This window comes from Rhynchophorus ferrugineus, unplaced genomic scaffold (assembly GCF_030347505.1).
Source record: "Rhynchophorus ferrugineus isolate W39M unplaced genomic scaffold, kcgeb_rfMv2 rfM5, whole genome shotgun sequence".
Lineage (NCBI taxonomy): Eukaryota > Metazoa > Arthropoda > Insecta > Coleoptera > Curculionidae > Rhynchophorus > Rhynchophorus ferrugineus.
In genome coordinates, this window is record NW_027472584.1 from 18,663,814 (window position 1) to 18,688,999 (window position 25,186).

The following is a 25,186-nucleotide window of genomic DNA, read 5'->3' on the forward strand; positions in this document are numbered from 1 at the left end:
CTTTGGATGGTTTAAAGTGTACTAATACGTATATGAACGTAGTTTCACATATGAAAATTTTGGTCAAAAAAAGAAAATTTACTCCAAGAAATGTAAAAATATTTACATCTTGAAGATCCTGATTAGTATTTTCATATTGCTTATAATCAGTTAATCGATCCAAATAGAACAATAGCTATATAAAAACCTGCTAAGTGAAACTAAAATAACTGACTTTTTGATTCACAATTTCTAGATGGTGTGATACACATGATTTCACCTTTAGTTTTATAATTATATCCTAGTCTATCATAACGTAATATATCTTTCTTCGAGAATATGACCATGACGTTTTCTGTGGTTCCTTTTCGGACTAAATATATTTAATTTTATCAAGAGTCTTCTGATTCAACTAGGATTTTTTCCTTGATTATAAAGGGACATGCCAAGGATTGTTTAGATACATTTAAATTAGAGTAATTTTCCTACGACTGTATTCACCAGACTTTATTCCTTTGTTCCTAAACAGGCTGGGTAAGACCAGGCGTCTTACTGGATGATTTCTAAGCTGATCACTCTCTTGTCGCTAGTCTTAACTCCGAAGTCTGTGATTCGGAGCACACATTAAGCAGTAGATCCAGTTCAGATAAATTCTAATTGGTAGAAGACTCTAAAACAACAACAAAAAAAACAGACCTGAAATTAAAATGCTGTGGGAAAGCAGTTTTTTTAGAAACCGCGATAATTCCGGTGTATTAAGAATTATCATCAAAGATCAAAGAGAAAAATTATTTAATTAATTATTAATATACCTTTCAAGCAAAAATTCAGAATGGAAAGGAAAAAATCAGATTAAGAGCGATTATGTTAATTCTTTTCGAAAGGTTACCCAGTAAATTATGTTTAATACCGCAAAAATCTGAAGCGTTTTAAATTTTAAAAAAACGAAATCCACTTAACATACTGAGTTGTAAAAAAATGAAATTAAAATTGTAATTTTCCAAATGAAAGGCCCTTTTTCATACACCTAATCGTGTTCGTAATTTCAAGACCATCCTTCGAAATTTTCTCAATTTATTTTTGCTTATTTTAGGGGCTAGGTTTTCAGCGAAGGAAAATTTATTTAAAAGAGATATTGCGAAAAACTTATTAAGGAAGAACCAATAAAAGAGATCCTTATTTCCCTTTTGCCGTTTTCTGCACGGAGAGTTTTCAGGGAACATAATTATTTAGAGACTTTTGCTTTCTACCGTTTCTCTTCACAATTAACCAAATTAAATAATAGTGTTCGAAGCGGCATAATAAAATTAACTTATCAGCTCGTATATAAATGTTTATCCAAGTAAACGAATTCCCTGTCGAAAATAATTATAGAACAATAAACAATCGAGTGATTTTTAATTAAAAATTATTTCATTATCAGAGGGAACCGGGTTTATCACATTTAATTTTGGGACCGTCTTAACGACGAGTTTTAGAGCTGAAATTGCTTCTGTCATTTTACCATTGTTTGCACTTTTTTGCATCTAATAAAAAATTAATTCATTTCTGAATTGTTCCCAAATTAAATTACTGTAATAAATTGATTTTTATTAATGAAAACTTTTTTATATTAAATAGCTAATAAAATTTGTATTTTAAAATCTATTAAAATAACTATTTATATTGTTGATATTTCTGAATTGTTCCCTAATTAAATTACTGCAATAAATTGATTTTTATTAATTAAAATTTTTTATATTAAATTGCTAATTAAATTTGTATTTTAAAATCTATTAAAATAACTATTTATATTGTTGATTATTACCGATAATTATAACATGAATTAGAACTACTATATCTAATTTTAAATAAACTATATATTTGTAAAAATAATTACTATTAATATTCAATATTTTTCAATTTTATTTTAAATTAATTTAATCAAAATTTTCTAGTTTTGTGTATTCTATTTTAATTAGAAATTATTTCACGAAATAAAGTTAGATAGCACTTGATTGGGAAGAGCCACACATAAAAAGTAAGTCAGCAAATGATAAAACATTGTTAGCGTTCTTATATTTTTATTGAAATATTATAGTTTACTATTATTTCACTAATTAATATACTCAAATAATATTACACAAGTGAGATTACATAATTTTAACTCATATTGCTCTTATAGCTTGTTCTTTTCAATATCTTTAATAAATTCAATAAATTTAATTTTATGAATTAAATTTTTTTATATAAACGGCTCCTTAAATGTGTATCTTATATGTGTGTGTATATAAACTACTAAAAATGACGGGTATATTATTAATTATTATCGCTAATTTGAATTTCAGTACTGTACACAATTTTCATTAAGCTATATATTTGTAATATAAACTATAAATTAATTTAATGAAAATATATTTTATATAAACTAAAATTAGATAACTCTTAAATGAGAATCACATAAAATTATATTCCTATTTTTACTATTATATCATTATTTAAAATAATCAAATAATATTACACAAATGGGTTTAAATAATTTTAATTCAGTCTAATTCAATGAATTATCAAAAATATGCGTGATTTTATCAAATATTGTCACAAAAACTTCAAAACTAATGACGAATTCATTCAAAATTAATCGATATTTTCATGGTTTTCATAAATTATTATTAATATGCAGATATTAAAAATTACCTTTAACTTTTAAACGACAGATTATCGTCAATTTACGTTAATAAATAAGAAGATAATAAATTTCTAACCCAATTTTGTGGAACATTGTCCTATTAACTGATTGTGAAATGAAGAGTAAAAGGTAAAGCTCCCAAGTAACTTGCCTGGTTGAAAATTATCTTTGAAAGATTAACCACAAAAACGGAAACAAGGGATACTCTTTGCTTCATTATTCTGCATGTTCTTTTTACTCTCGGAAAAATCTTAATTTTATTAAAACACTGAAAATATCTAAATCTTTTTTATCCAAATTATCTCTATCTTAAATATTAATTGGTTGAAGTTATACGATAAAATATTTTCACATTTGTATTTTTGACAAATTAAAATAATTTATAACGTGTGGATCTTTTCCGACCACTTAAATTTGATTAATAAATTATTTCGTGTCATTTTAAAACGATCTGATATATATATTTCATTCAAAAAAAAGTTTAAAAAGGGTCCGAGTTACTACCCTGCTCATTTGAGTGTTTTGGTCTTATAAGAGGAGACATATTATAATTACTCATCCAGGATGCTTTAGTAATCATGACGTGGTGTAATAATTTATATGATCACAAAAAAAGTTAAGCCAACGGACAGATTTGATTTTAAAATGAGAAAAATAGTCTGTTAAATATTTCGAATGTTATTTAATAGTTCTTTAATACTTATTACGTATCATAAAAGTTAATTAATTAAAAAAATATTCATTTTCCAACTTGATGATCATTAAACGAGCAAAATTTTTATTGCAAATAATAAATAATGACTTTACGTCATAATTAATAACGAGTCATCAAGATGTCTTGTAAATCAAATAACAGTACTTCTATCCTTAAAATTATAACAATTCAAATAAGCATAAAGTTAATTGAAGTTAGTTTTGATACCATTAGGAATACAAACACCGAAAAACCTAGTTTTGCTTCTTTATGTCATTTTTTTATTCGCCTTTATGAGGGTTTCTTAAATCTATGATCTACGTTAATTATCACAAAAAAAAAGAAAACATAATTAATGCCAGCATTTCTTATACTGTGGATTTTATAACAGGATGACATGCCACCATTCGAGTAGAAAAACATACAACAGTAACTGGAAAAATTTAGTAGTTAAGTCGGTGCCCTTAGGCCGTGCTCCTTTCGTTTGTTAGACATCATAAGTTTTTTTTTTATTTTGAGTGCACTTCAAGGACCCCTTGTAAAATGCATGTTTATTTACATACGAGTTACTCATTGTGAAAAACTGGTGTTATTATTTTTTTAAATGGATTATTATGTTCATTCAAGTATCAATCAACTAAACATAGTAGTGATGTTCTCATATATTTATTTAAATTAAGAGTAAGTAAAAATAAATACGTCATAATATTTAATAACTAAATCGATATTAGTTATTCAATGTATGTCAAAGTATGTTCAGTCAAGTATCAATCAACTAAACATAGTAGTGACGTTCTCATATATTTATTTAAATTAAGAGTAAGTAAAAATAAATACGCAATAATATTTAATAATTAAATCGATATTATTTGTTAAATGTATGTCAAAGTATTAAAGCGAGTAAACAATCCGTATTCTTATAGCCATAGAAGGGAGTAATCGGTGATAAGTGGTTCAAAGTTCGAAGCAGACGATAGGCAGTACGTTCAGCCCCTAAAAATCTAAGAGGAATGGATTAAACACAAAAGTATACAAATTTTTTTTATTTATTCTTTAAATTATTCTTATATAGCTATGTTTTTCTACATAACCGTTAAAGTTTTTAGTTACTTTATGTTTTTTTTAATAACCGTACAATATATTAAAAAAACACTGTAGAAAACATCAACGTAAACTAAAATTAAATAATATATACGATTCTACATTACAAACGTTAAAATTTAGCCTTGATTTGAGGTTATTATATTGAATGACTTTAACTTTCGCAATTTTTTCACATATATATAATACAGCACAATACTTAAGCGCGTCTGCGAAATAGTAGCAGTATTCCCAAGAGATATAATACTCATTTCATGGATGAAAATTATTACCCCGAATAACCCTCAGTTTAGGACCCGAATAAGCGTAATAAAAATTAAAATATTAATAGATACATAATATAATGGCAAAAGAAAATTATTGCTTGACGTATATGTTCTTAATCTAAATAAAATAGATTTTCAGTAAAAAATATTAGTTGAATGATTTTTTTCTAGACTAATGGCTACATGTATTGTTAGTGAATTGGAATCCAACAAACGCAAGTAAGCATCAAAAAAATCATGGGTTGTGTAATTTGAGATACGTTATAACAATTAATTTTTCTCTAGTTGCTTTACATCACACTATATCGATAATAGTCGTTCAAATTCCACAATATCAACAAGAATATTAACGTAATAACACCAACAATTTTTTGTTTATCGGTAAACCGAAAACACTCTAATACTTAAAGTAGTGTTAAATTTACTGCTAGAATATAGAGAACATATATCGAAACATAAATTTAATAATTTCCTATAATGTTCCTTCCCTGAAATTGCAGCTAATCTCCGATTAATTAGTTTTCCAATTAAATACGGACATGATAAAGTTTTAAAATATCCTTCTGATATTAACCTCTAAATGTAAATCATTTAAAATGTGCATAATTCTACATTCTATGATTACAATTTCTTTATTTTAAAATTATTTTATAGATATGGACTATTTACTATTCTAATTCCATTTTGTTTTGTAAATATATGAATTACTTAGTGCTATATTTTTTTTGGACTAATTAATAGAGTGTCATTTTTATATTTAACAAATTAACACGTTAAAAAACAAATGAAATGTTGGCTTTTGCAGTAAATAACTTTCGTTAATTTCAAATTTTATTCCTGATTTAATTACACCATTGTGTGTTCACAAATCATTCAGTTATATTTTCAAGTATATGCCATTATAATACATTCCTTATTTTAAAATATTTTAGAGATATTAGACCGCCTACTAGCACTAATTTAACTTTTCACACTTCATTCATTCCCTATCTTCTGTTCATATTCAATTAGTTGTTCATTTCATTTCATTTCAATTCAATAAGAAGCACACTTCAAAATATTTAATAAGAATTGACTCGAACTTAAAAATTCCTAAAATTCCTTTAATTAATGTAGAATATTACGTTAAATATATATAGAATATAAAACAGATTACATAAATTTAGCTGCATAATTTACCAGTTCTCAGATACTGGCCAGTACTTTATTTTAAAATATTTTATAGACATTAGACTGTTCACGATTCTAATTCCATTTTATTATGAAAATATATGAATTATATAGAACTACATATATTTTGGACTAATTAATGTGGAGTTATATTATATATTTGAAACATTAACGCGATAAAAAGCAAATAAAATTCAATCAGTCGGAAATATTCTAAAGAATATTCCATGATTATCAGTTCTTAGATATTAGACTGTTTACTGGCACTCATTTATTAATTCATAACGTTCCTTTATCACATTATGTTACCATTCAATTAAATTTCATAATATGTAATAAGAATTGATCCTGCTTTATAATCTCAATGTAAATTGAATTTAATTTAATGTCATAAATTAGTATCAAAGATGTTTATGTAAAATTGTAAATAATGCTGTTTACTGCCATTATTGTTTAATTTTATATTATTGGTTACTGATTAAGCATTGTATCTTTCCTCGAAAGCAATTCTAATCTAATTTAATGAAAACAAAGAGTGTGACTAATAAGAACTATTTTTGGTCGATTTTTATTATAATAAACTTTTTTACAGTAATAGTGTTATGACACATCTAATGCAACACAACTGTTTTAATTTTTAATATAATAATTTAATATTTTAATTTTGTATAATAAAAAGTTTAAGTTATTTATATTTTCATGTTTTATTGTATATAACATTTTTATTTCAGGTGTGGTAAGTATAAAACTTCAAATATTTTAATCTAATAAATATTAAGGGTAGTGTGACCAAAAAATAACAACTGAATTTCATGTGATTCTAGTGGTTACGTTATAATAATCCATTTATTTATTGATTGCACCCCAAGGAAACGATTTCACCCCATTTTCTGGCATAGTAGATAATCGCATTCGTAATTCGAATGTCACAATTTGTACTCGATATATAAATTAATTAAACCTATATAATTTGCATCATAATAAAATTAACATATAACAAGTATTTTGCGAATGAAATAAATTAAAACGCGATCCCTAAAAAGCGCTTAATTTATTTTTTTCTCGATCTTTTGTGACGTGGCACAAAAATTAATTCTGTTGTCACCAAGTTGTATTTTTTTTTTCGTATTTTTATTGTTCCCGTGCGGTTGCCATATACCCCCGGATCGTTGTGCTGAAATCTGTTGAGATGAATTTTATGATCCTCTCTATATAGGGTTCTGGCATGCTGTCTTCTTCTCAAACGATGGCGCAGGCGCGAAGAACAAGGCTCAAGCGCGCCCTTACAGAAGTCTCCAGCGACACAGTGTCCTATGTAAAAACGGTTGGATGAACATTTAGACTCCCTTTGAATTTCTAGTCCGAACGTCCACACGCTTTGGCACATAACCTCAAATAACCTGACTGTTCGTTTTTACGTAAAACACGAACAATGTGCTCGTTAACGGGTAGGAAAATATATTTTTTGTTAAAACGTGAATATCACTTTAGGCTGCCGGTTTTGGTTACATAAACAGGTAAAAATTATTAAAAACTTTTGAATTTCTATTTTTGTGGCGCCAAAATACTATTGCTGTTTTGATTTTTCTGCTAGTGCATATTGTTTTATAAATAGTTTTGATGCTTTATACCGTTTATATTCAATATTAGCTTAAACATTTTTGAACGTAACTTTTTTTTTGTTTACATTACAATAAGTTTCATTAGTTATTTATAAATAATAAAAACAACGGACAATATTAAATTTATATGAAACAAAAGTACAGTATTAATTTTATTTTAGTTTATTTACTTATTTTAATATTAAATAATGCATGTGAAGTGAATAAAACATTTTCTTTAATAACATTATATGTTATATATTTGTGAAATTTAAGCCAAGTTTTAAAATTTAATGCAACTACTTTTTTCTGACTTTAAATCAAACAATTATTTTAAAATATCAAATTAATCTAATTTATCCCAATATAATATTAAAATTAACATAACAACAAATAGTGTGAAATAATAGAATGTTTAATATAAAAAACATTGATTATATGTTTCATACCAAACTGTTGTATTAATTAAAACAAAATCCATTCAAATGTAATTAGATTTATAAAGTATTATTTTTATATTTAAGATCCAGATTAAATTAAAAAATAAAGTTTCTGCTTTTATGGTAATTCATTTTCGTGTATTTATCAATTTATTGTTGATCTTATTACACCGTTGACTATTCTCAGGTCAGTCAGTAATATTTTAAAAGTATACTTATAGTTTGAGGTTATGAGGCCAACGTTTTCACCGCTTATAATACTCATAGAGTTATTATTCAAAAAGAAGACCAGCACATATTAAAATACAGATTGATAGCACTAACTGCACTTGCCACCTAGCATGTATTGTTAATATAAAAACACTATAGATAAATATAATATTTAACGCTTCATCTTTATAAAAAAGAGTATATATGTATATATATATATATATATATATATATATATATATATATATATATATATATATATATAATGGTTCACGCTTTTAAATTAATGCTTTATACATATATAAATAAATGAATTTATTATGGTAAGCGTTTACATTTGGGATTTTCTGAATACAAAGGCCAACGCATCAATAATGTTTCTATAATTGACTTAAAATCGTGTCATTGTCATGAAGCATTTTCACGGAACTTGCTTTTTCTACAGTTATAGATTGATTTTCCAGTACTATTGATTTTCTGATTTTAGCAATTTCGTATTAATAACTTCCATTAATTTCAGAAAGCAATATTTTCTAATTTTAAAATATAGTTTCTCCAATTATACTAAGTTATTTCAAAGCATCTAAAAACATTTTAAAATCAAACGAAACGTCAGATAGTCTAACTATTAATTTAATTATTTCAGTTACACTCGTTTGTCTTTAACAAATTATTTTATAATTACTTTGGTTGAATATTTTAGTATTCGTACAGTAAAATAGGTCGAAATATCACGACTCTTTTCACCAAACGCTATCCAGATAGAATGTACACTAAAATCCATAAAAATAGAAACGAAAAGCCTAATAGCCCTCTTCAAAAATTGATTAAAGCACCTTTCATTTGTCATTGTCCTTTTACATGGTGGATTTTTATGCGAGATTGAATGCATTGTTAAGCGAAAAAAAACAGGAACTATTAAACTAAATATTTAATTAACATTTCACGCAATGCCTGGAGGTATGATGGCTATTTCTTTTGTAGTAAATTATGTTATAATGGCCTCTAGTTTTACTTTCTCATTACTTTCAAAGAGAAATACGTAAAATATAAAGAAACAGTTGTTTATTTAAATATATTTAACTATTAAATTTATCATACAATATTACTATTAATAGTTGAATAATATTTAGCTAATTTTTCAAATAAAAAAATTATTTACTACCTATTTTTGATACTGAAAACTTTGATACTTTTATGTCTAGTTGTGAAATTCGTTTTATTACTCAAAGATTAGTACTAATTCAATTAATTTACTACACAATAAAATTGTTATCAATAGTTCCATAAATTGAAAATCTAAATTATCATATAAAGGCTATTTAAATGAATTTTAGACAGAGCAAATGCCGATGTTTCTAACTCTGTTTTATCGTCAGTTACTCCTCTTTAATCAAAATGTTTTAATTTTCTCGTCAATCAACACTGTCTGAAAAAAAGCCTATTATTTTGCCTATGAAGTATTTGTTTTTGACGTGTAGCAAAATGGAACATGAGAAAAAAAAAGCGTGAACCAAAATGGGACCTTTCATTTATTACGTAATTTTCTAAACAAAATATTAATTTGTTTCGTTCATACAAGCTCGACGAGACTTGAAGCTTACAATAACAATTTTAGGTTTTTGTTTAAATTGTGTCAATATTGTGTTTCTTTGGTTTACTATTGGGGCTTTTATTTCCTTTTTAAATTTAGCTTCGAAAAACTTCATCAATTTATTTAGTATGGATTAATTCAATACAACATGTCAGATATAATATAAATATTTAAAACATACCTACTTTAGTGGTGGTATATGAGATTTTTTGACAAATCTGAAACAGTTTGATGCCAATTCTCATATGGATATACCAAATCAAAATACAATACCTTTATTTCTAATAAAACAAAACTTGAAGTTGATATAATTGTATACTTTTGGTATATAAATACATTTTTATAAACCTAAAATATTATATAAAACCATAAATACGATACATTTTTACAACTACTTAGTAATCAAATTTCCTACTGAAGCTGAATAATACTGAAATTATTGAGAAACAATATATAACATAAACATTTCTAATTTCTAAAGATATTTTGTTGGCAAGAATTAAATGTTTATATTAATAAAACATATTATATCATATATATTATAAATGTTAAAATTTCCTCCAAAAAGTATGTATTCAGGATAAGTACAGCACAGTCCTTTTCGGTAAATAAGGACTTTTTTAATGTTATGAAATAAAGATGTATTCATTATACTTCATGTATGAATATAAATGGTAATGCAGGAGTAATGTGTATAATGCATAGAACCCTATATATTTAGAGTATTAGTGTACCTATAAGCTTAAAAAGTATAACAAGCTTTGTATAGCTCTAGAGCTTCATCACAAGAAATATATTCATGGATTATAAGGTAAACTAATGAGTATATGGGTTTTTGCAGCTGAGGAAACCAGTATCAACCCTATCCATCCCAGGGGCAGTAAAAAACTCCAGCAGGGACTCAGCGGGTGGTGGGGGAAAAATGCAACAGGAGGAGGGTGCTGGAGTAGCCTTGGTCGGTCACGTGGACTATCCAAGATTCATGGAAGACCGTACCATTGGGACGGGATTCAAAGGGCCGTCTTCAGGTAGCCTAAAGCACAAGCCTAACGTGGGCTATAGGTTGGGGCGACGTAAGGCCCTATTCGAGAAGAGGAAGAGAATAAGCGATTACGCCTTGGTGATGGGAATGTTTGGGATTATTGTTATGGTTATAGAAAACGAACTCTCAAGTGCCGGTGTTTATCGTAAAGTAAGTAGCATCAAAGTTTCTATAAAAACAATTTATTCAGACTGTGTGACATTGATTAAAACAATTAATAATCAGGCGGAACAATGTTTGGTGAATACGGTGAAAATTAATAACATATTTTTTCAATGCTCAGTCAATTGCTTCTTTTTACTATAGCGTGATTATGACTCTGATTGAAAGGATTTAATGGTCATAGATTTTTATCGATGGAGTATATTCACCTTTAAGTTTCGCACATCAGTCATGAGGCTGCCTATTACCTAAATTTTGCTTCGACATGTTCGAAGTTGACAAATAATACGTCTGTGCTTTAACCTAATAATAAATAACAAAAAGTGAGGCTCTATAGTGGAAATGTGATATGTGTTCAATGACATATATCATAACCTACAACACATATTGTAAGTCAATCCAAATTAATTTGCACTTCTAGCTAAATTTTTACTGTTATCGTGTTAATTATAAAGAGATTTAAATTCATAGTCTAATCGATCAGCAAATCTTAAAAATAAATATATCTTTAAAAAAATAATTCTTAAAATAAATAGTTTTGTTTCTAATCGTTGTAGATAGTGAGTTTTAACTTATATAGCATTGATCCAGGCTTTCCAATCATTTATAACCGGTCAGTTTGTTTTGATACGATCTTAATTAATAGTATCGTATCTTAGCTATTTCTTTTCAATCTGCCAATACCACAAATAATAAGATAAAACTGAAATATACCTAACTACTATTTTATGACATCATATGCAATAACATGCAATATCATTTTACATTTTAATTAATAATTTCATAATATTTTATAACAATATCCACGTATATTAACAAATTTGTTAAAGTTTGCTTTATAAATATAAGTGGTGGTGCACATAGTATTAGGTGGTTAAACATATGTTTTGAGAAGCAACTAAGAACTTAATAGTTTCTTCGAGCTATGTAAAGAGACAATTTCGTACCACTTCTTATCTCCACACCTGATACCGTCAAGTCCTCCATCAAATTACAACAAAATTCGGTCTTTAACCCGACTCTAACACTACCGAGGCCATTTCAGTCTAACCCAAGACCTTTTTTATGAGAAAACTAATAGTTTCTAGATATGTAATAGCATTTTTATTGATAGATTTTCATAAAATTCTTTTATTTGCGTCCACATCGTCACTATTTTAAGGTTTTCCTTTGAATATACGGTTATTGAAGGGATAGATATTAAGTTTCAGTTTAGTTTTATCGATTTGTATAAGAATTTATTGTGTTTCGGCATAAAATAAGTCAAAAAGTTATTGGATTGAAAAAATGTATTTGTATATCGATACGAGGAATGTATTCGACATAAATAGTGCAAAAGCTTTTAGTATCCAGATTCATGAAAGCTCCAATCCGATTACAGATTATTTTAACATATTCAGCTATTAACAAAGCCGATTTTCAAAAAATATCAATGGATCTGTAACCTGTAATATTATTTTACACATTTAGTGTTTAGCAAATATCTGTTAGGTTATTAAGTAAATTCGTGAAAATAATATTAAAATGAAAATACGAACAAGAAACTGTAAAAGTTCAATAGAGTTTCCGACTATTATGCATCCCAACATTTTAGCGGTTTCCCAACAAATATCTCTAATGTAGCTACTAATCCTTGATTTAATGAAAAACGTTTATAACCAAACATATTTTTTGAGAAATAGCATCCAATCAGCGGTAGCTAAATCAGGCGAATAAACTAGATATTGAAGAAATTCATAATTCACTGATGTTTTTTAAAAAGTGCTATTTTAATAGAATATAGTTGCTTTCTTTCTTTTCTTTCGAATTTTTGTATCAAGTTGATTCAAAATATTAAAATAATTATCTCTAACTAAAGGGGATGTAGTGGTGAATAAAATTCATTTTGTATTCCAAAAAAACTGATGATATCACTTAAATGCTATTAACATTAACACTTTCATATAGCAAATACCTTATTATCAACTTAAATCCACTAAATATTGATAAGAATTTTATTAAAATGAACAACACTTTATAATTATGATGCTCTTTTATATCAACCAATCTTTTTAGCCAATCAAGAACCAAACTAAAATTGGTTAATTGTTGGTACTATACGACCACATTCATATACATGAAGTTAATACTGCTGTTTTTATATATTTTTATGTATACTTATTTATTTTAAATTAAGTTTAAGGGGTTTATAATAGACCAAAAACAATTTTGTTTTATTAAGTGTGATGCTTAGAAACTTATTGTGAACATATTTGACTGATAAGAACGTGTTAGCATTGAGTTCGGTGTTTTAGATACGATAATTGCAACACAGTTGATAAAATACGTCCTAGCCAGTCGAAGATTAGAATAAAAATATCTCTGCCTATTGCTAGTAGGGTATTTAAGCCAATATTGTACATGAAAAGTGATTTCTCATCATCCATCAATCATCTATCGCAAAACACGTGAAAATCTACTGAAAAATACTTAAACAGGATATCCCACCCCACCCACAATATTCACCAGACGTATTTCGATCGATGACGCATGTTGTGTTGGTTTTCTGACATATAATTCAAATGCTGCCAGAAAATTTGTAAAGAATACTATCTAACGAAGAGCAAATCGTTCAGAATTAATATATTATTAACAAAATAATAATATTTCAAAATTAAATCGTATATTACATATATGAAATCATTATCTGCTCTATATTCATATTATGCAGTATATGTAAATCCATTACATTCTAGTCAAGTTACTCATATCGCATTACCATTCTCTTACAATCCATATTTCGAATGCAAGTCCGTTTTGCATACTTTTTCGTATATTGCCTCGCCTTTAAAATCTGTATTTTGTCTAACTAAAAGAACGACGAATATTTTCATCGGATTTACATAAGGAAATATCAAACATTAACAAGGCAGACATTGAAATTTTATTCCACCAAGAAAAATAAAACTTCACCAATTCATTAAGGAACATTCTCATTCATACAGTTCATAATGGATGTTAAGAAAGATTTTATCCGAAATCTATTACTTTTAAAAACGCTATACAGTTTTTACGGTTTATCTTAAACCTTTTTTTTTTAATAATATGTTTTCTTTTTACAAATTTTAATTGACTATAAATTATTATGTTACATTCAAAATCAATTTCATTTCGCCGATAATCATAACTATCGATAAAAAAACGAATAAATCCGGTTTGATTCGTTTATTCAGATACTGAAGCTGTGTGATTGCTTTTTGATACATTTATTTCGTGGTATCAGGAAAGGTATAACGCCAGTTGGAATTGTAAAAATGAGGGTTGAAGTAGTACGGGGGATAATTCACCCTTCGACAGATACACCACGATGCCGTTTTCCCTTGTCATTCCATATTTTTTCCTAACTGAAATTTAATAGGTCGAAATTTCTGATAAATCCATGATAAAAGTGTTCGCGCTTGACAGTATCGATAAAAAGAATTGTATCCGAATTTTCCATAAAATAAAATATCTCAAAACTTTATCAGATCAGAAATCACTTTTACCCGTGCTGCTGAAATCGTTGGTTTTATTAATGAAAAATAAATTATTGAAAAAATTGTATATGTGTAAATTAATTAACAGTAGACAAAAATATATTCAAGTATAACGTTAAGAATTATTAAAATATTGTATGCGATATTTCATTACTATATACGAGACTTACGCGTTTGTCGTGATTTTGAAGCTAAGGGATTAGAAATAGTATGAATCCAGTTCTTCGGTTCTAAAGAGAATTCGTGTTAAGGATTCGGCCAAGAAATTGTTATTGTCTGTTTTTTTTTGGAAGGCAATAGAAATTCTCCTTTATTATACCAACCGGATACACAGAAGAATTTACAAAAAAAATTGTTGCAACATCCACCCTATTCTCCAGATTTAGCTCCTTCTGACTTCTGGCTTATAAAGCTTCTTATAGCATAAGAAAGCAAAAATGCTCTGGTATTTATTTTGTGATATTTATTCCGATTTATTTAACTTTTATATTAGATTATTTTGTAAATTATTTGATCTTCTTTATATATGTATTTTCCAAACTTCTATTGATGTTAAATTATTTTGCAATACTTGGATAAGACAAAACTCATCTAATAGTTAAAGGAGTCTCATATTATTTCTAATTTTGACATTATTAAAATAATTAATGTTAAAGATAATGGATATATTTTAATAATATTATATTAATATACGAGGAATTATAATTATTATCAAAGAAACAAATAAAATAATCTTATCCATTGTTAAAATATAATTTAAAATTATCTGTTTTTTTTTGGAAGGCAAAAGAAATTCTCCTTTATTATACCAACCGGATACACAGAAGAATTTACAAAAAAATTTGTTGCAACATCCTCCCTATTCTCCAGATTTAGCTCTTTCTGACTTCTGGCTTAAAAAGCTTCTTATAGCTTAAAATTACAAAAATGCTGTGGTATTTATTTTGTGATATTTATTCCGATTCATTTAACTTTTATATGAGATTATTTTGTACATTATTTAATCTTCTTTATATATATATTTTCCAAACTTCTATTTATGTTAACTGATTTTGCAAAACTTGGATAAGACAAAACTCATCTAATAGTTAAAGGAGTCTCATATTATTTCTAATTTTGACATTATTAAAATAAATAATGTTAAAGATAATATATCCATTATCTTTTAATAATATTATATTAATATACGAGGAATTATAATTATTATCAAAGAAACAAATAAAGTAATTTTATGCATTGTTAAAAAATAATTTAAAATTATCTATTTTTTTCTGGAAGGGAAAAGAAATTCTCCTTTATTATACCAACCGGATACATAAAATAATTTACAAAAAATTGTTGCAACATCCGCCCTATTCTCCAAATTTAGCTCTTCCTGACGCTGAAAAACGCTCTGGTACTTATCTTATCGAGCGACAAAAATTATTGAACAACCCAATATATTACACGATACTTAAATTAGCATCAAAATATTGTTAAAGCTAATCTAACTATCGGACATATGGTATAAGCTAATACAAAAAAGATGTGGCTATCTCAATCGAAATTCAATAAAGGCCATATGCCGCTAAGAAGTTACAGACTGAAAGTGTCACAGAAAATCTAGGCCGCAACTTTATCCATGTCAATATTGAAATATGGTTCTCTATTAAAACGAAATTACTTTACCGAATATAGTCGTAAGCATACGAAGTAATTGTGTTCTATTTTCTTTCAGGATGAATTTTACTCAATTGCGCTCAAAACTTTGATATCTGTTTCGACTGTGATTCTATTAGGCCTCATAGTAGCCTATCACGCTTTAGAAGTACAGGTGAGTACTTATATTTTACATTTACTTTTAATACTTATTTCTATGTAACTAAAAAAGCTAAAAAGTTAAGTCCTTTTAATGCAACTAAAATGTATACAAAATAAAATTAGATAACATTATTAATACTTGTTAAACAAATATAACTTGTCCTCATAGCTTTTCACCAAGATTCCTGTTATTATTACCTATATTCGAAATTATATGATAAATTAATAAGATTCATTAGTTATCTGCGTATTTTCCCAATTCCATTTAATATTTAACATGTGTCTACTATTTTTATATAGTTACATAATGGTTTTAGATTCTACTATTGTCTTGTAGAAATAAGCTTTGCCGTCATTAAGTTATTTCCTTGTGTTCAAATTCACCTACCATAATCTGAAACATCATTAAAGCACGACAATAACAATGCCATTAAAATTAATAACACAACAATTGGCCTACAAAAATATAACAGGACACTTCCTTTAATTAGTGTTTACAAGAGTGGCAACTAGCTAGAATTGTATCTAAGCAAGAGAAAATTTGACATCTCTAAAGTTTTTTCTTATATTTTTATTTGTATAAATTTCGATTAAAGATTTTGATCTGTCTATTTATAATAAAATCAACAATTAATTCATTATGTTTAAATTATTTTATTATAAATTATTATTATAAATTTTTTATGTTAATAATTTTTTATGTTTAAATAATATAACAAACAGTAATACAAAGGGAATACTAAGTTAGTCAAGAAATATGTTCATAGTAAAACATTTTTAATCCATTTTATTATCAGTCCAAAACTGAGTCTTATCATCTCATGTGGATTGACCAAAATTCGAGAGTTATACGATACAAGAATGGTTACATTAATGATATCTGATAGATAAGCTATTTTTAAACATAATATAATTTTATGTTACCCATGTTTATAACCATGTGACTTAAAATATCGGGCATGACAACACATAAATTCGATCTTCCTGATGCCTATTTTATTTCATTTTTATACTATGGAACGCCACACTGATAAATCCTTCATAAACAGTGCATAGAAGGAAAAGGCTTTCACCCCAATTCTAATAAATCAGACAAAAGAGATATTTCCCCATAAAAGAAAAAAGTATATATTATCTACCCCAAAAAATATAATAAAAACAAATCTACGATATACATATACAAATATAGGTATTTGAAACATGCTGCGAATGGATATTATAACCGAAAAAAAACTCATATGATATTAATTACTTTACTTTATTTGTTTCATTGTTATTTATTATTCAAAACACTGCTAGGTTTTATGAGGTCGAACATAAACTCGAATAAAGCCAAGAAATAATTGTTATTCTTCGTTTATCTTTATTCATATCACTTTTATTTATAACTTAAAATAAAGTAGACACAATTTTTACTGTTATTACTCACAGTTTACTCATTAAAATACTGAGTTAGTTAAGTTAAATAGTTAACTCAAGCTATAAATAAATACAAAATTGTTGTATATTTACCTCATGTCCTTCAACAATGATCTATAAGATTATTATGGATAACCTATATGCAAAAGAAATTTTAATTAGTCTTAACGGATTTTTGTTCCAAATACTGTATTTACTTGTTTTCAATCAACATCCTCTAAATGTTGAAACGGTCAAGGAAATACTTTAGAATATCTATAAATAAACTGAATATGGAAAATAAAACAGTTTTGAAATATTTGACTGTATCAAATACGGCAATATAATGACAAAAATCGTGATCAAAAGCTGTACAAGCTTCACAGTCAGTTACAAAGCCTCTGTTGGTGTCAAGTATTTTGTGGAATAAATGAAAATAAAATAAAATAATTTATTAGACTATTTACTACAAGAATCAATCTAAATGAAGCAACCGAATCAAGAAATCATGAAAAGTTCTGCTCAGCCAGACTATGTGGCAACATGGTCTCATATATCAACATTTATAACAAACAATAAATAACAATGTTCAATCTATACTGGCTGATATAGGCATAGTGTTTTATGCAGGTTTTCAGGAATATAGCAAAATATGACTGTTAGTTATCATTGTTATCATTACTTTCTCATATATATGCTTAAGTGGTAACCATTTTCCTTAAATGTTCAGCTCAGATGTATAAATTAGGATTAACAAGAATTTTCTATTATAATTTAGATTTAGATGATATAACTTTGACATAAACAAAGTTGTAAATTCTTCAAAATTAATCTACGCTCCTGGTATAACAAAATTTAAATTTATGTTGCTTGTATGCGTGCAAAATAAGTATAACTTTGTTTCTGCTGTACCGTATTAAAATTCTACAACAATTTTACGAGTCAGACAGCCAACAATTAAAAAGCTAACTGAACAATAAAAACAATAAAACAAAGAATTATTCGACTGGCTGAACAGAGAAAATTAAAACCACGCCTGAAAATGCAATTGGCAACAATATACGAACAAGACAGAGACTTAAACAAAAAAAGCTCGTGTGTGAGTGAGTTGTTAGTGCTGTAGAACAATTAAATAGGATAATAGTCTTGATTAGAACTTATTTAGAATGGAATTATTGTAATTAAGGCTTTTTTTCTGGTCGCTATAACGTTTCGTTTACTTTAATCGTATTATATATCTTTAAAGACAAATTAGTTTTATGTCAAGACTTGATCTGGTTAAAAACGCAATATCTTTTTTCCTATTTATTCTGCATTGTTGAGGATCCGTCTGTAAAAGAACATCGGGAAACACTTTCCCGAAGTTTTATTTATATTAAATTATTTTGCATAACTTGAATAATACAAAACTCACCAAATAGTTAGTGTCATATTTCTAGTAATTGTGACTTTATTAAAATAATTATTGTTAAAGACAATGAATGTACTTTAATAATCTTATATTAATATACTAGGAATTATAATATTTTTATCAAAGAAACAAATAAAATAATTTTATACATTGTTAAAAATAGATAAAAATAGATAGATTAAAAAATATGTAACTAATATATGTTATAATAATAAAACAGGACAATTAGGAATATTTTTATTTGATATGATGTAAGTGATACTAAGCCCATCATAAGAAATTATCGACAGAGATTTATTTTCACTTTTCACACGATTATATTTTTAAACCTATTTTCGTATCTGTATAGAACAAACAGGATTATTTTTAGGATATGTTTGTCCCGGTTTATTAGAATGGGGGTGAAAGTTATTTTTTGCCATGTACTGTTTATAAAGGATTTATCGGTTTGATGCCCTATTGTATAAAAATGAAATAGAATTCGTACCGAAAACAGATTGAATTTATGTGTTACCAACCCTGAGATGTTTATTGAGACGGAAATAATGTCAACAGGAGGGTCATGAGTACAAAGAACATCAACAAAAAGTAAAGCCTATTTTATAACAAATTCCTCTTTTTTGTTCCTTAACAAGATATTGTCTATATATATATATATATATATATATATATATATATATATATATATATATACATACATATATATATATATATATATATATATATATATATATATATATATATATATAGAATAGATGAAGAACATAATAAGAATCCATCTGATCTGTAATTTCAACAAATTAGACACAAATTGAGTATGATATATCGTACCTTAAATTCGTTATATACATACAATTAATCTTATAGTTTTTATCAGTGCTGATTGTACAGATAACAGTATCAGACAAAGAACAGGTCAAATATGATTTATTAAGTTTGATAAAGCTGATATCGAACTCAAATGTAAGTCACGTCCACATCGGCTTGTTTTCGTTGATTCTAAAATCTCGCTCAAATCTGCCATGTCAACTACCACTCAATAAATGAAGCATATTAGCTCTCAAATGTATTCAAATGTCCATAGCAATTACATTATGTCAATAAAATGTACGTAACAATAGCATTTAAATCTATTTCAAATCACTAGTACGAATAATTGAATTACAAAGTTTTAAAAGAGATATTTGTTCGAAAAAGAATTCAGTACTAATGGAATCAATGATGTGTATATGCCGTAAAGCCTCAATTGACGTAGCAAATGATAGGAACGATTAAACAACACTGGTAATAATTGCAGGATAATGTAGGGGATATAAAACTGAAGCTATTTAGCGTTTTATATATGACAAAACCAATTCCGAAAGCAATAAGATATTTTATAACTATTATAAAATCAAATATAATGTGAAAATTTGAATAAGAATACATTAGAGATATGCAACTGAAAGTTTGTACCATTAATTGAATAGGCATCTTTTTGCTTGAAAAAAAAACTCAGTAAAGATAAAAACGATGTGTCTTTTATCTTTATATTTGCGGAATTGTAGTGGAAGAAGCCATAAAAAGTCCCGGAAGTTACACGGGCTTGGGAACACTTTTGCTTATCTTCTACATTAAAAGGAATTCTAACTGGATCATTTATAACATGCGTAATTTTTCAGGAATTCCATTAAACTCAGTTGTACTCTTTTATGTTATATAGTGCTGAAATTAGCTGTAAAAAATTATGTAAAAGAAATGATGGGATTCTTTTTTTTTATTATTATTAAACTTTATGTAAAAAAACATGTTTAAAGTTGGTTTCAATAAAATAAATTAAAATAGAACTTTATCTGTAATCGCAAAGCAATTTTGGATAACATATCGAATATTGTTATTTTTGCTAAAAGCTCCAAAAGCGTTATTTGTATATATTATCAGTAAAATATTTTTTCATAAAAACTAATTGAATGTATAGCAGAAATTATTTTTTTTATATATATATTTTAAAGTTTCCTTTTACCAACTATGGGTTTATCTGGTCTGGACGGCAGGATTCGAACCCGCGGCTATCGCAACAGTAGTAGGACTGTCTCACTGAAATTATCTTAATATGTACACAAAATTCTTATAATAACACGTAAAGAAGCAGTACCCTTTGCAAAAACAAACATCTCTTTGGATTTATAAGAAATATGCGACTCAGATTTGTTGATTCTGAAAATATTTGGAAATATAGAGTTTTTGCTTATTCTTGAAATTTATTTAAAACTGTAAATTAATTTTAAGGGTTATTGATTAAGATATGATTAGTTTTTGTTAAATTTCCGCTTTGAAAGAAATATTGACACATATTTATCAATTCTGTTCTGCTCAAAATAATAGTCTGATAACTTTCAACGATACTTTCAATTCAAAATAAATTGAAGATCCTATAAAGATATTACTTGCGCTTCAGTCAAATAACAGCAATACTAGGTGTGATGATTAATAATTCTTAATTTTCTGAAGCTTGAGCTTGATAATATGGTGTTGAAATTAAGAATTAGTTCACACTCTAACATTCAATACTTTCCCGAACTTTTGTTTATGTTAAATGATTTTGCATAACTTGAATAATACAAAACTCACCTAATAGTTAAAAGGAGTCTCATATTTTTAGTAATTGTGACTTTCTTAAAATAATTAATTTTAAAGATAATCAATACATTTATTAATAATCTTATATTAATATACTAGAAATTATAATATTATTATCAAAGAAACAAATAAAATAATTTTATACATAGTTAAAAAATAGATAAAAATATATAGATTGAAAAATAAGTAACCAAGGTATGTTGTAATAATAAAACAGGACAATTGGGAATGTTTTTATTTGGTATGAAGTAAGTGATACTAAGCTCATCATAAGAAATTATCGACAGAGATTTATTTTCACATTTCACACGATTATATTTTTAAACGTATTTTCGTATCTGTATGGAACAAACAGGATTATTTTTAGTATATGTTTGTCCCGGTTTATTAGAATGGGGGTGAAAGTTATTTTTTACCATGTACTGTTTATAAAGGATTTATCGGTTTGATGCCCTATTGTATAAAAATAAAATAGAATTCGTACCGAAAACAGATTGAATTTATGTATTACCAACCCCATTTTCCAACCACTAACCAGTTACCAACAAATTTTCTGAAGGTTGAGCTTGATAATATAGAGTTGAAATTAATAATTAGTTCACACTCTAACATTCAATAATATTTATTGCTCTGGTATAGTTTCTGGGATTGGCATTGCTATATGAACGAATTATTATTAATTATTAAAGAGCATTTACAGCAAATGTTCGATGAATATAAACCCTCAAAATTAATTCACGTTCTATAGAAAATATTATATTAATATTTCCATAATTCTTATGACATTGCTTGCTTTCAAAAACATAATTGTATGAAAATAAAGATCATTAACGTTCATAAATTAAATATATATAGAAGAGTAATTAGTGGGAGTTACTTTTAATAACTATGAAATTTCGGATTTTTTTCTGTGTTGCTTATATCTAATTTGAAAAATAATATTTTTTCAGTTTCAAAGTTTCTAATTTAGTTTTTTAATTAATAGTATTAGTGACAGAACTTCGATTATATCAATTTTATTAAACGAATAAATCCGGTTTGATTCGTTTATTCAGATACTGAAGCTTTGTGACTGCTTTTTGATACATTTATTTCGAGTTATCTGGAAAGGTATAACGCCAGTTGGAATTGCAAAAATGAGGGTTGAAGTAGTACGGGGGATAATTCACCCTTCGACAGATACACCACGATGCCGTTTTCCTTGTCATTCCATATTTTTTCCTAACTGAAATTTAATAGGTCGGAATTTCTGATAAATCCATGATAAAAGTGTTCGAGCTTGACAATATCGATAAAAAGAATTGTATTCGAATTTTCCATAAAATAAAATATCTCTTTAACTTTATCAGGTTAGAAATCACTTTTACCCGTGCTGCTGAAATCGTTGGTTTTATTAATCAAAAATAAATTATTAAAAAAATTGAGCCGTTGAAGTTCTGTGCACTATATGTGCCAAATTAATTAACAGTACACAAAAAATATATTCAAGTGTGACTTTAAAAATTATTAAAAGATTGTACGCGATATTTCATTACTATATACAAGACTTTCGCATTTGTCGTGATTTTGAAGCTAAACAAGGGATCTGAAATAGTATGAATCCAGTTATTCGGCTCTAAAGAGAATTTGTGTTAAAGAATTCGTCTTTCAAAAACATAATCGTAAGCAAATAAAGATCATTAACGTTCATAGAACAAATACATATAGAAGAGTAATTATTGAAAGTTACTGTTAATAATTAAAAAATTTCAGATTTTTTTCTATGTTGCTTATATCTATTTTGAAAAATAATACTTTTTCAGTTTCAATATTTCTAAATGAGCTTTTCAGTTAATATTATTAATAACAGAATTTCGACTACATCAATTTTAATAAATTATATTTACATATCTGGCTGCGAAAATATAAGCCCTCAAAATAATCTTCCTACAGCATTTTTACTCTGCTCTTATTTCATATTATTCTTTCATATGTAGATGTAGTACTATACTGACTTTAATATGTTTTAATTATAAAGGTGCCTAGTACAATATAATCCCTTAAAATTAATTTACAGTTTTTTACAGTTACAATTTTTCTAGTAAAAGTTTTTGGTTAAAATTAATAACAATATATTTTTAACTATATTAACTTTAATATATTATAATTAGATAAGTGTCTGGAACAAGATAATCCCTCAAAATTAATTTAAAAATTTCTCTGGCGCATATGTTATAGCTTATCTGATATGAAGTAAAATTATTCCTTCAATAATTATATCATAGAATTGTCTTGTTATAATTAATATCTCATTTAACTAGCTTACTATCTTATTGTATAAGGATTTACATAATTTTCTCTATAATTATGATTGTTTTGTTTGATTCTATAAAGGCTAATTACCTCCATCCATCGTACTCACCAGATTTAAGACCTCTGGAGTTGATTCCAGTGAATTTTGTTAAGTTGAAGAAATCACAGACGATATACATATGTTATTAAAATTGCTGCATCATTCTACTGACAATTATATTTATAGATAAATAATGTTTTAATAAATTATCAGATATAAATATATACTGGAAGAATATAAACTCTCCAATGTTAAATAATAACCAAACAATATTAAATGGAAAAAATCATAGTGAAAACACGTATATCTTATTAAGAACAGTGCATCACTCCATTGAAAATTATGAAATATTGATAATTAGATTCTACAAAGAGATCTTACAAGAATTATAAAAAATTAAAGTCAATAATATTTTCAAAAATTAGTTGATTGTTATTATTATTTGATTTGATTAAATATGATTTATTTTATTTTAATGTTTCTAGTGAAGGTTTTTAATTAGTATTACTATTTCGTGTGTATATTTTAGATAATTAATGGATTTATTATTTATAGCTCTTCATGATAGACAACTGTGCCGACGATTGGCGAATTGCAATGACCTGGCAACGTATTTGCCAAATATCCATGGAATTAATAATATGTGCAGTGCATCCAATACCCGGTCATTACCGATTCGTGTGGACCACAAAACTAGCGAATAGACAAAACGGGGGTATTGGGTCAAAGTGTGTGCCGTACGATGTTCCCCTCTCCTTGCCAATGTTCCTTAGACTCTATCTTATCTGCAGAGTAATGTTACTACACAGTAAACTATTCACAGACGCTTCATCGCGTAGTATCGGTGCATTAAATCGAATTAACTTCAATACGCGGTTTGTGCTCAAGACCTTAATGACCATTTGTCCTGGAACGGTGCTTTTAGTTTTCATGGTCTCATTGTGGATCATTGCCAGCTGGACTTTACGACAATGCGAAAGGTAAGTTTTACTATTTTCTCATTCGGTTCGTGCCAAACTGGCACTGTACATCTTTGTAGCTCGTTCATATTTTATCGGAAACGATAAATTTTTATGATTCGACCAATTTATATTCAAAGGAGATCTAATTTAGGGTTGTTTGGGTTCACAGAATTTATATATCTAACAAATATACTTATTAGAACTATTTATTGTGTCTTTAAA

General features: G+C 26.8%; 1 protein-coding gene across 4 annotated transcripts in view; it reads left to right on the top strand.

Annotated features, from left to right (window-relative positions):
- The window catches only part of SK (small conductance calcium-activated potassium channel), a 237,333-nt gene that overhangs the window by 179,396 nt on the left and 32,751 nt on the right, over positions 1–25,186 (top strand). For 2 of the 4 annotated variants that reach the window (XM_076405132.1, XM_076405134.1), the window contains 4 exons: positions 7,095–7,202; positions 10,565–10,915; positions 16,160–16,255; positions 24,558–24,982. In XM_076405132.1, coding sequence (XP_076261247.1) covers positions 7,095–7,202; positions 10,565–10,915; positions 16,160–16,255; positions 24,558–24,982 — 980 coding nt within the window. The remainder of the gene's footprint in view (positions 1–7,094; positions 7,203–10,564; positions 10,916–16,159; positions 16,256–24,557; positions 24,983–25,186) is intronic. The other 2 variants (XM_076405133.1, XM_076405135.1) reach the window with 1 other exon arrangement.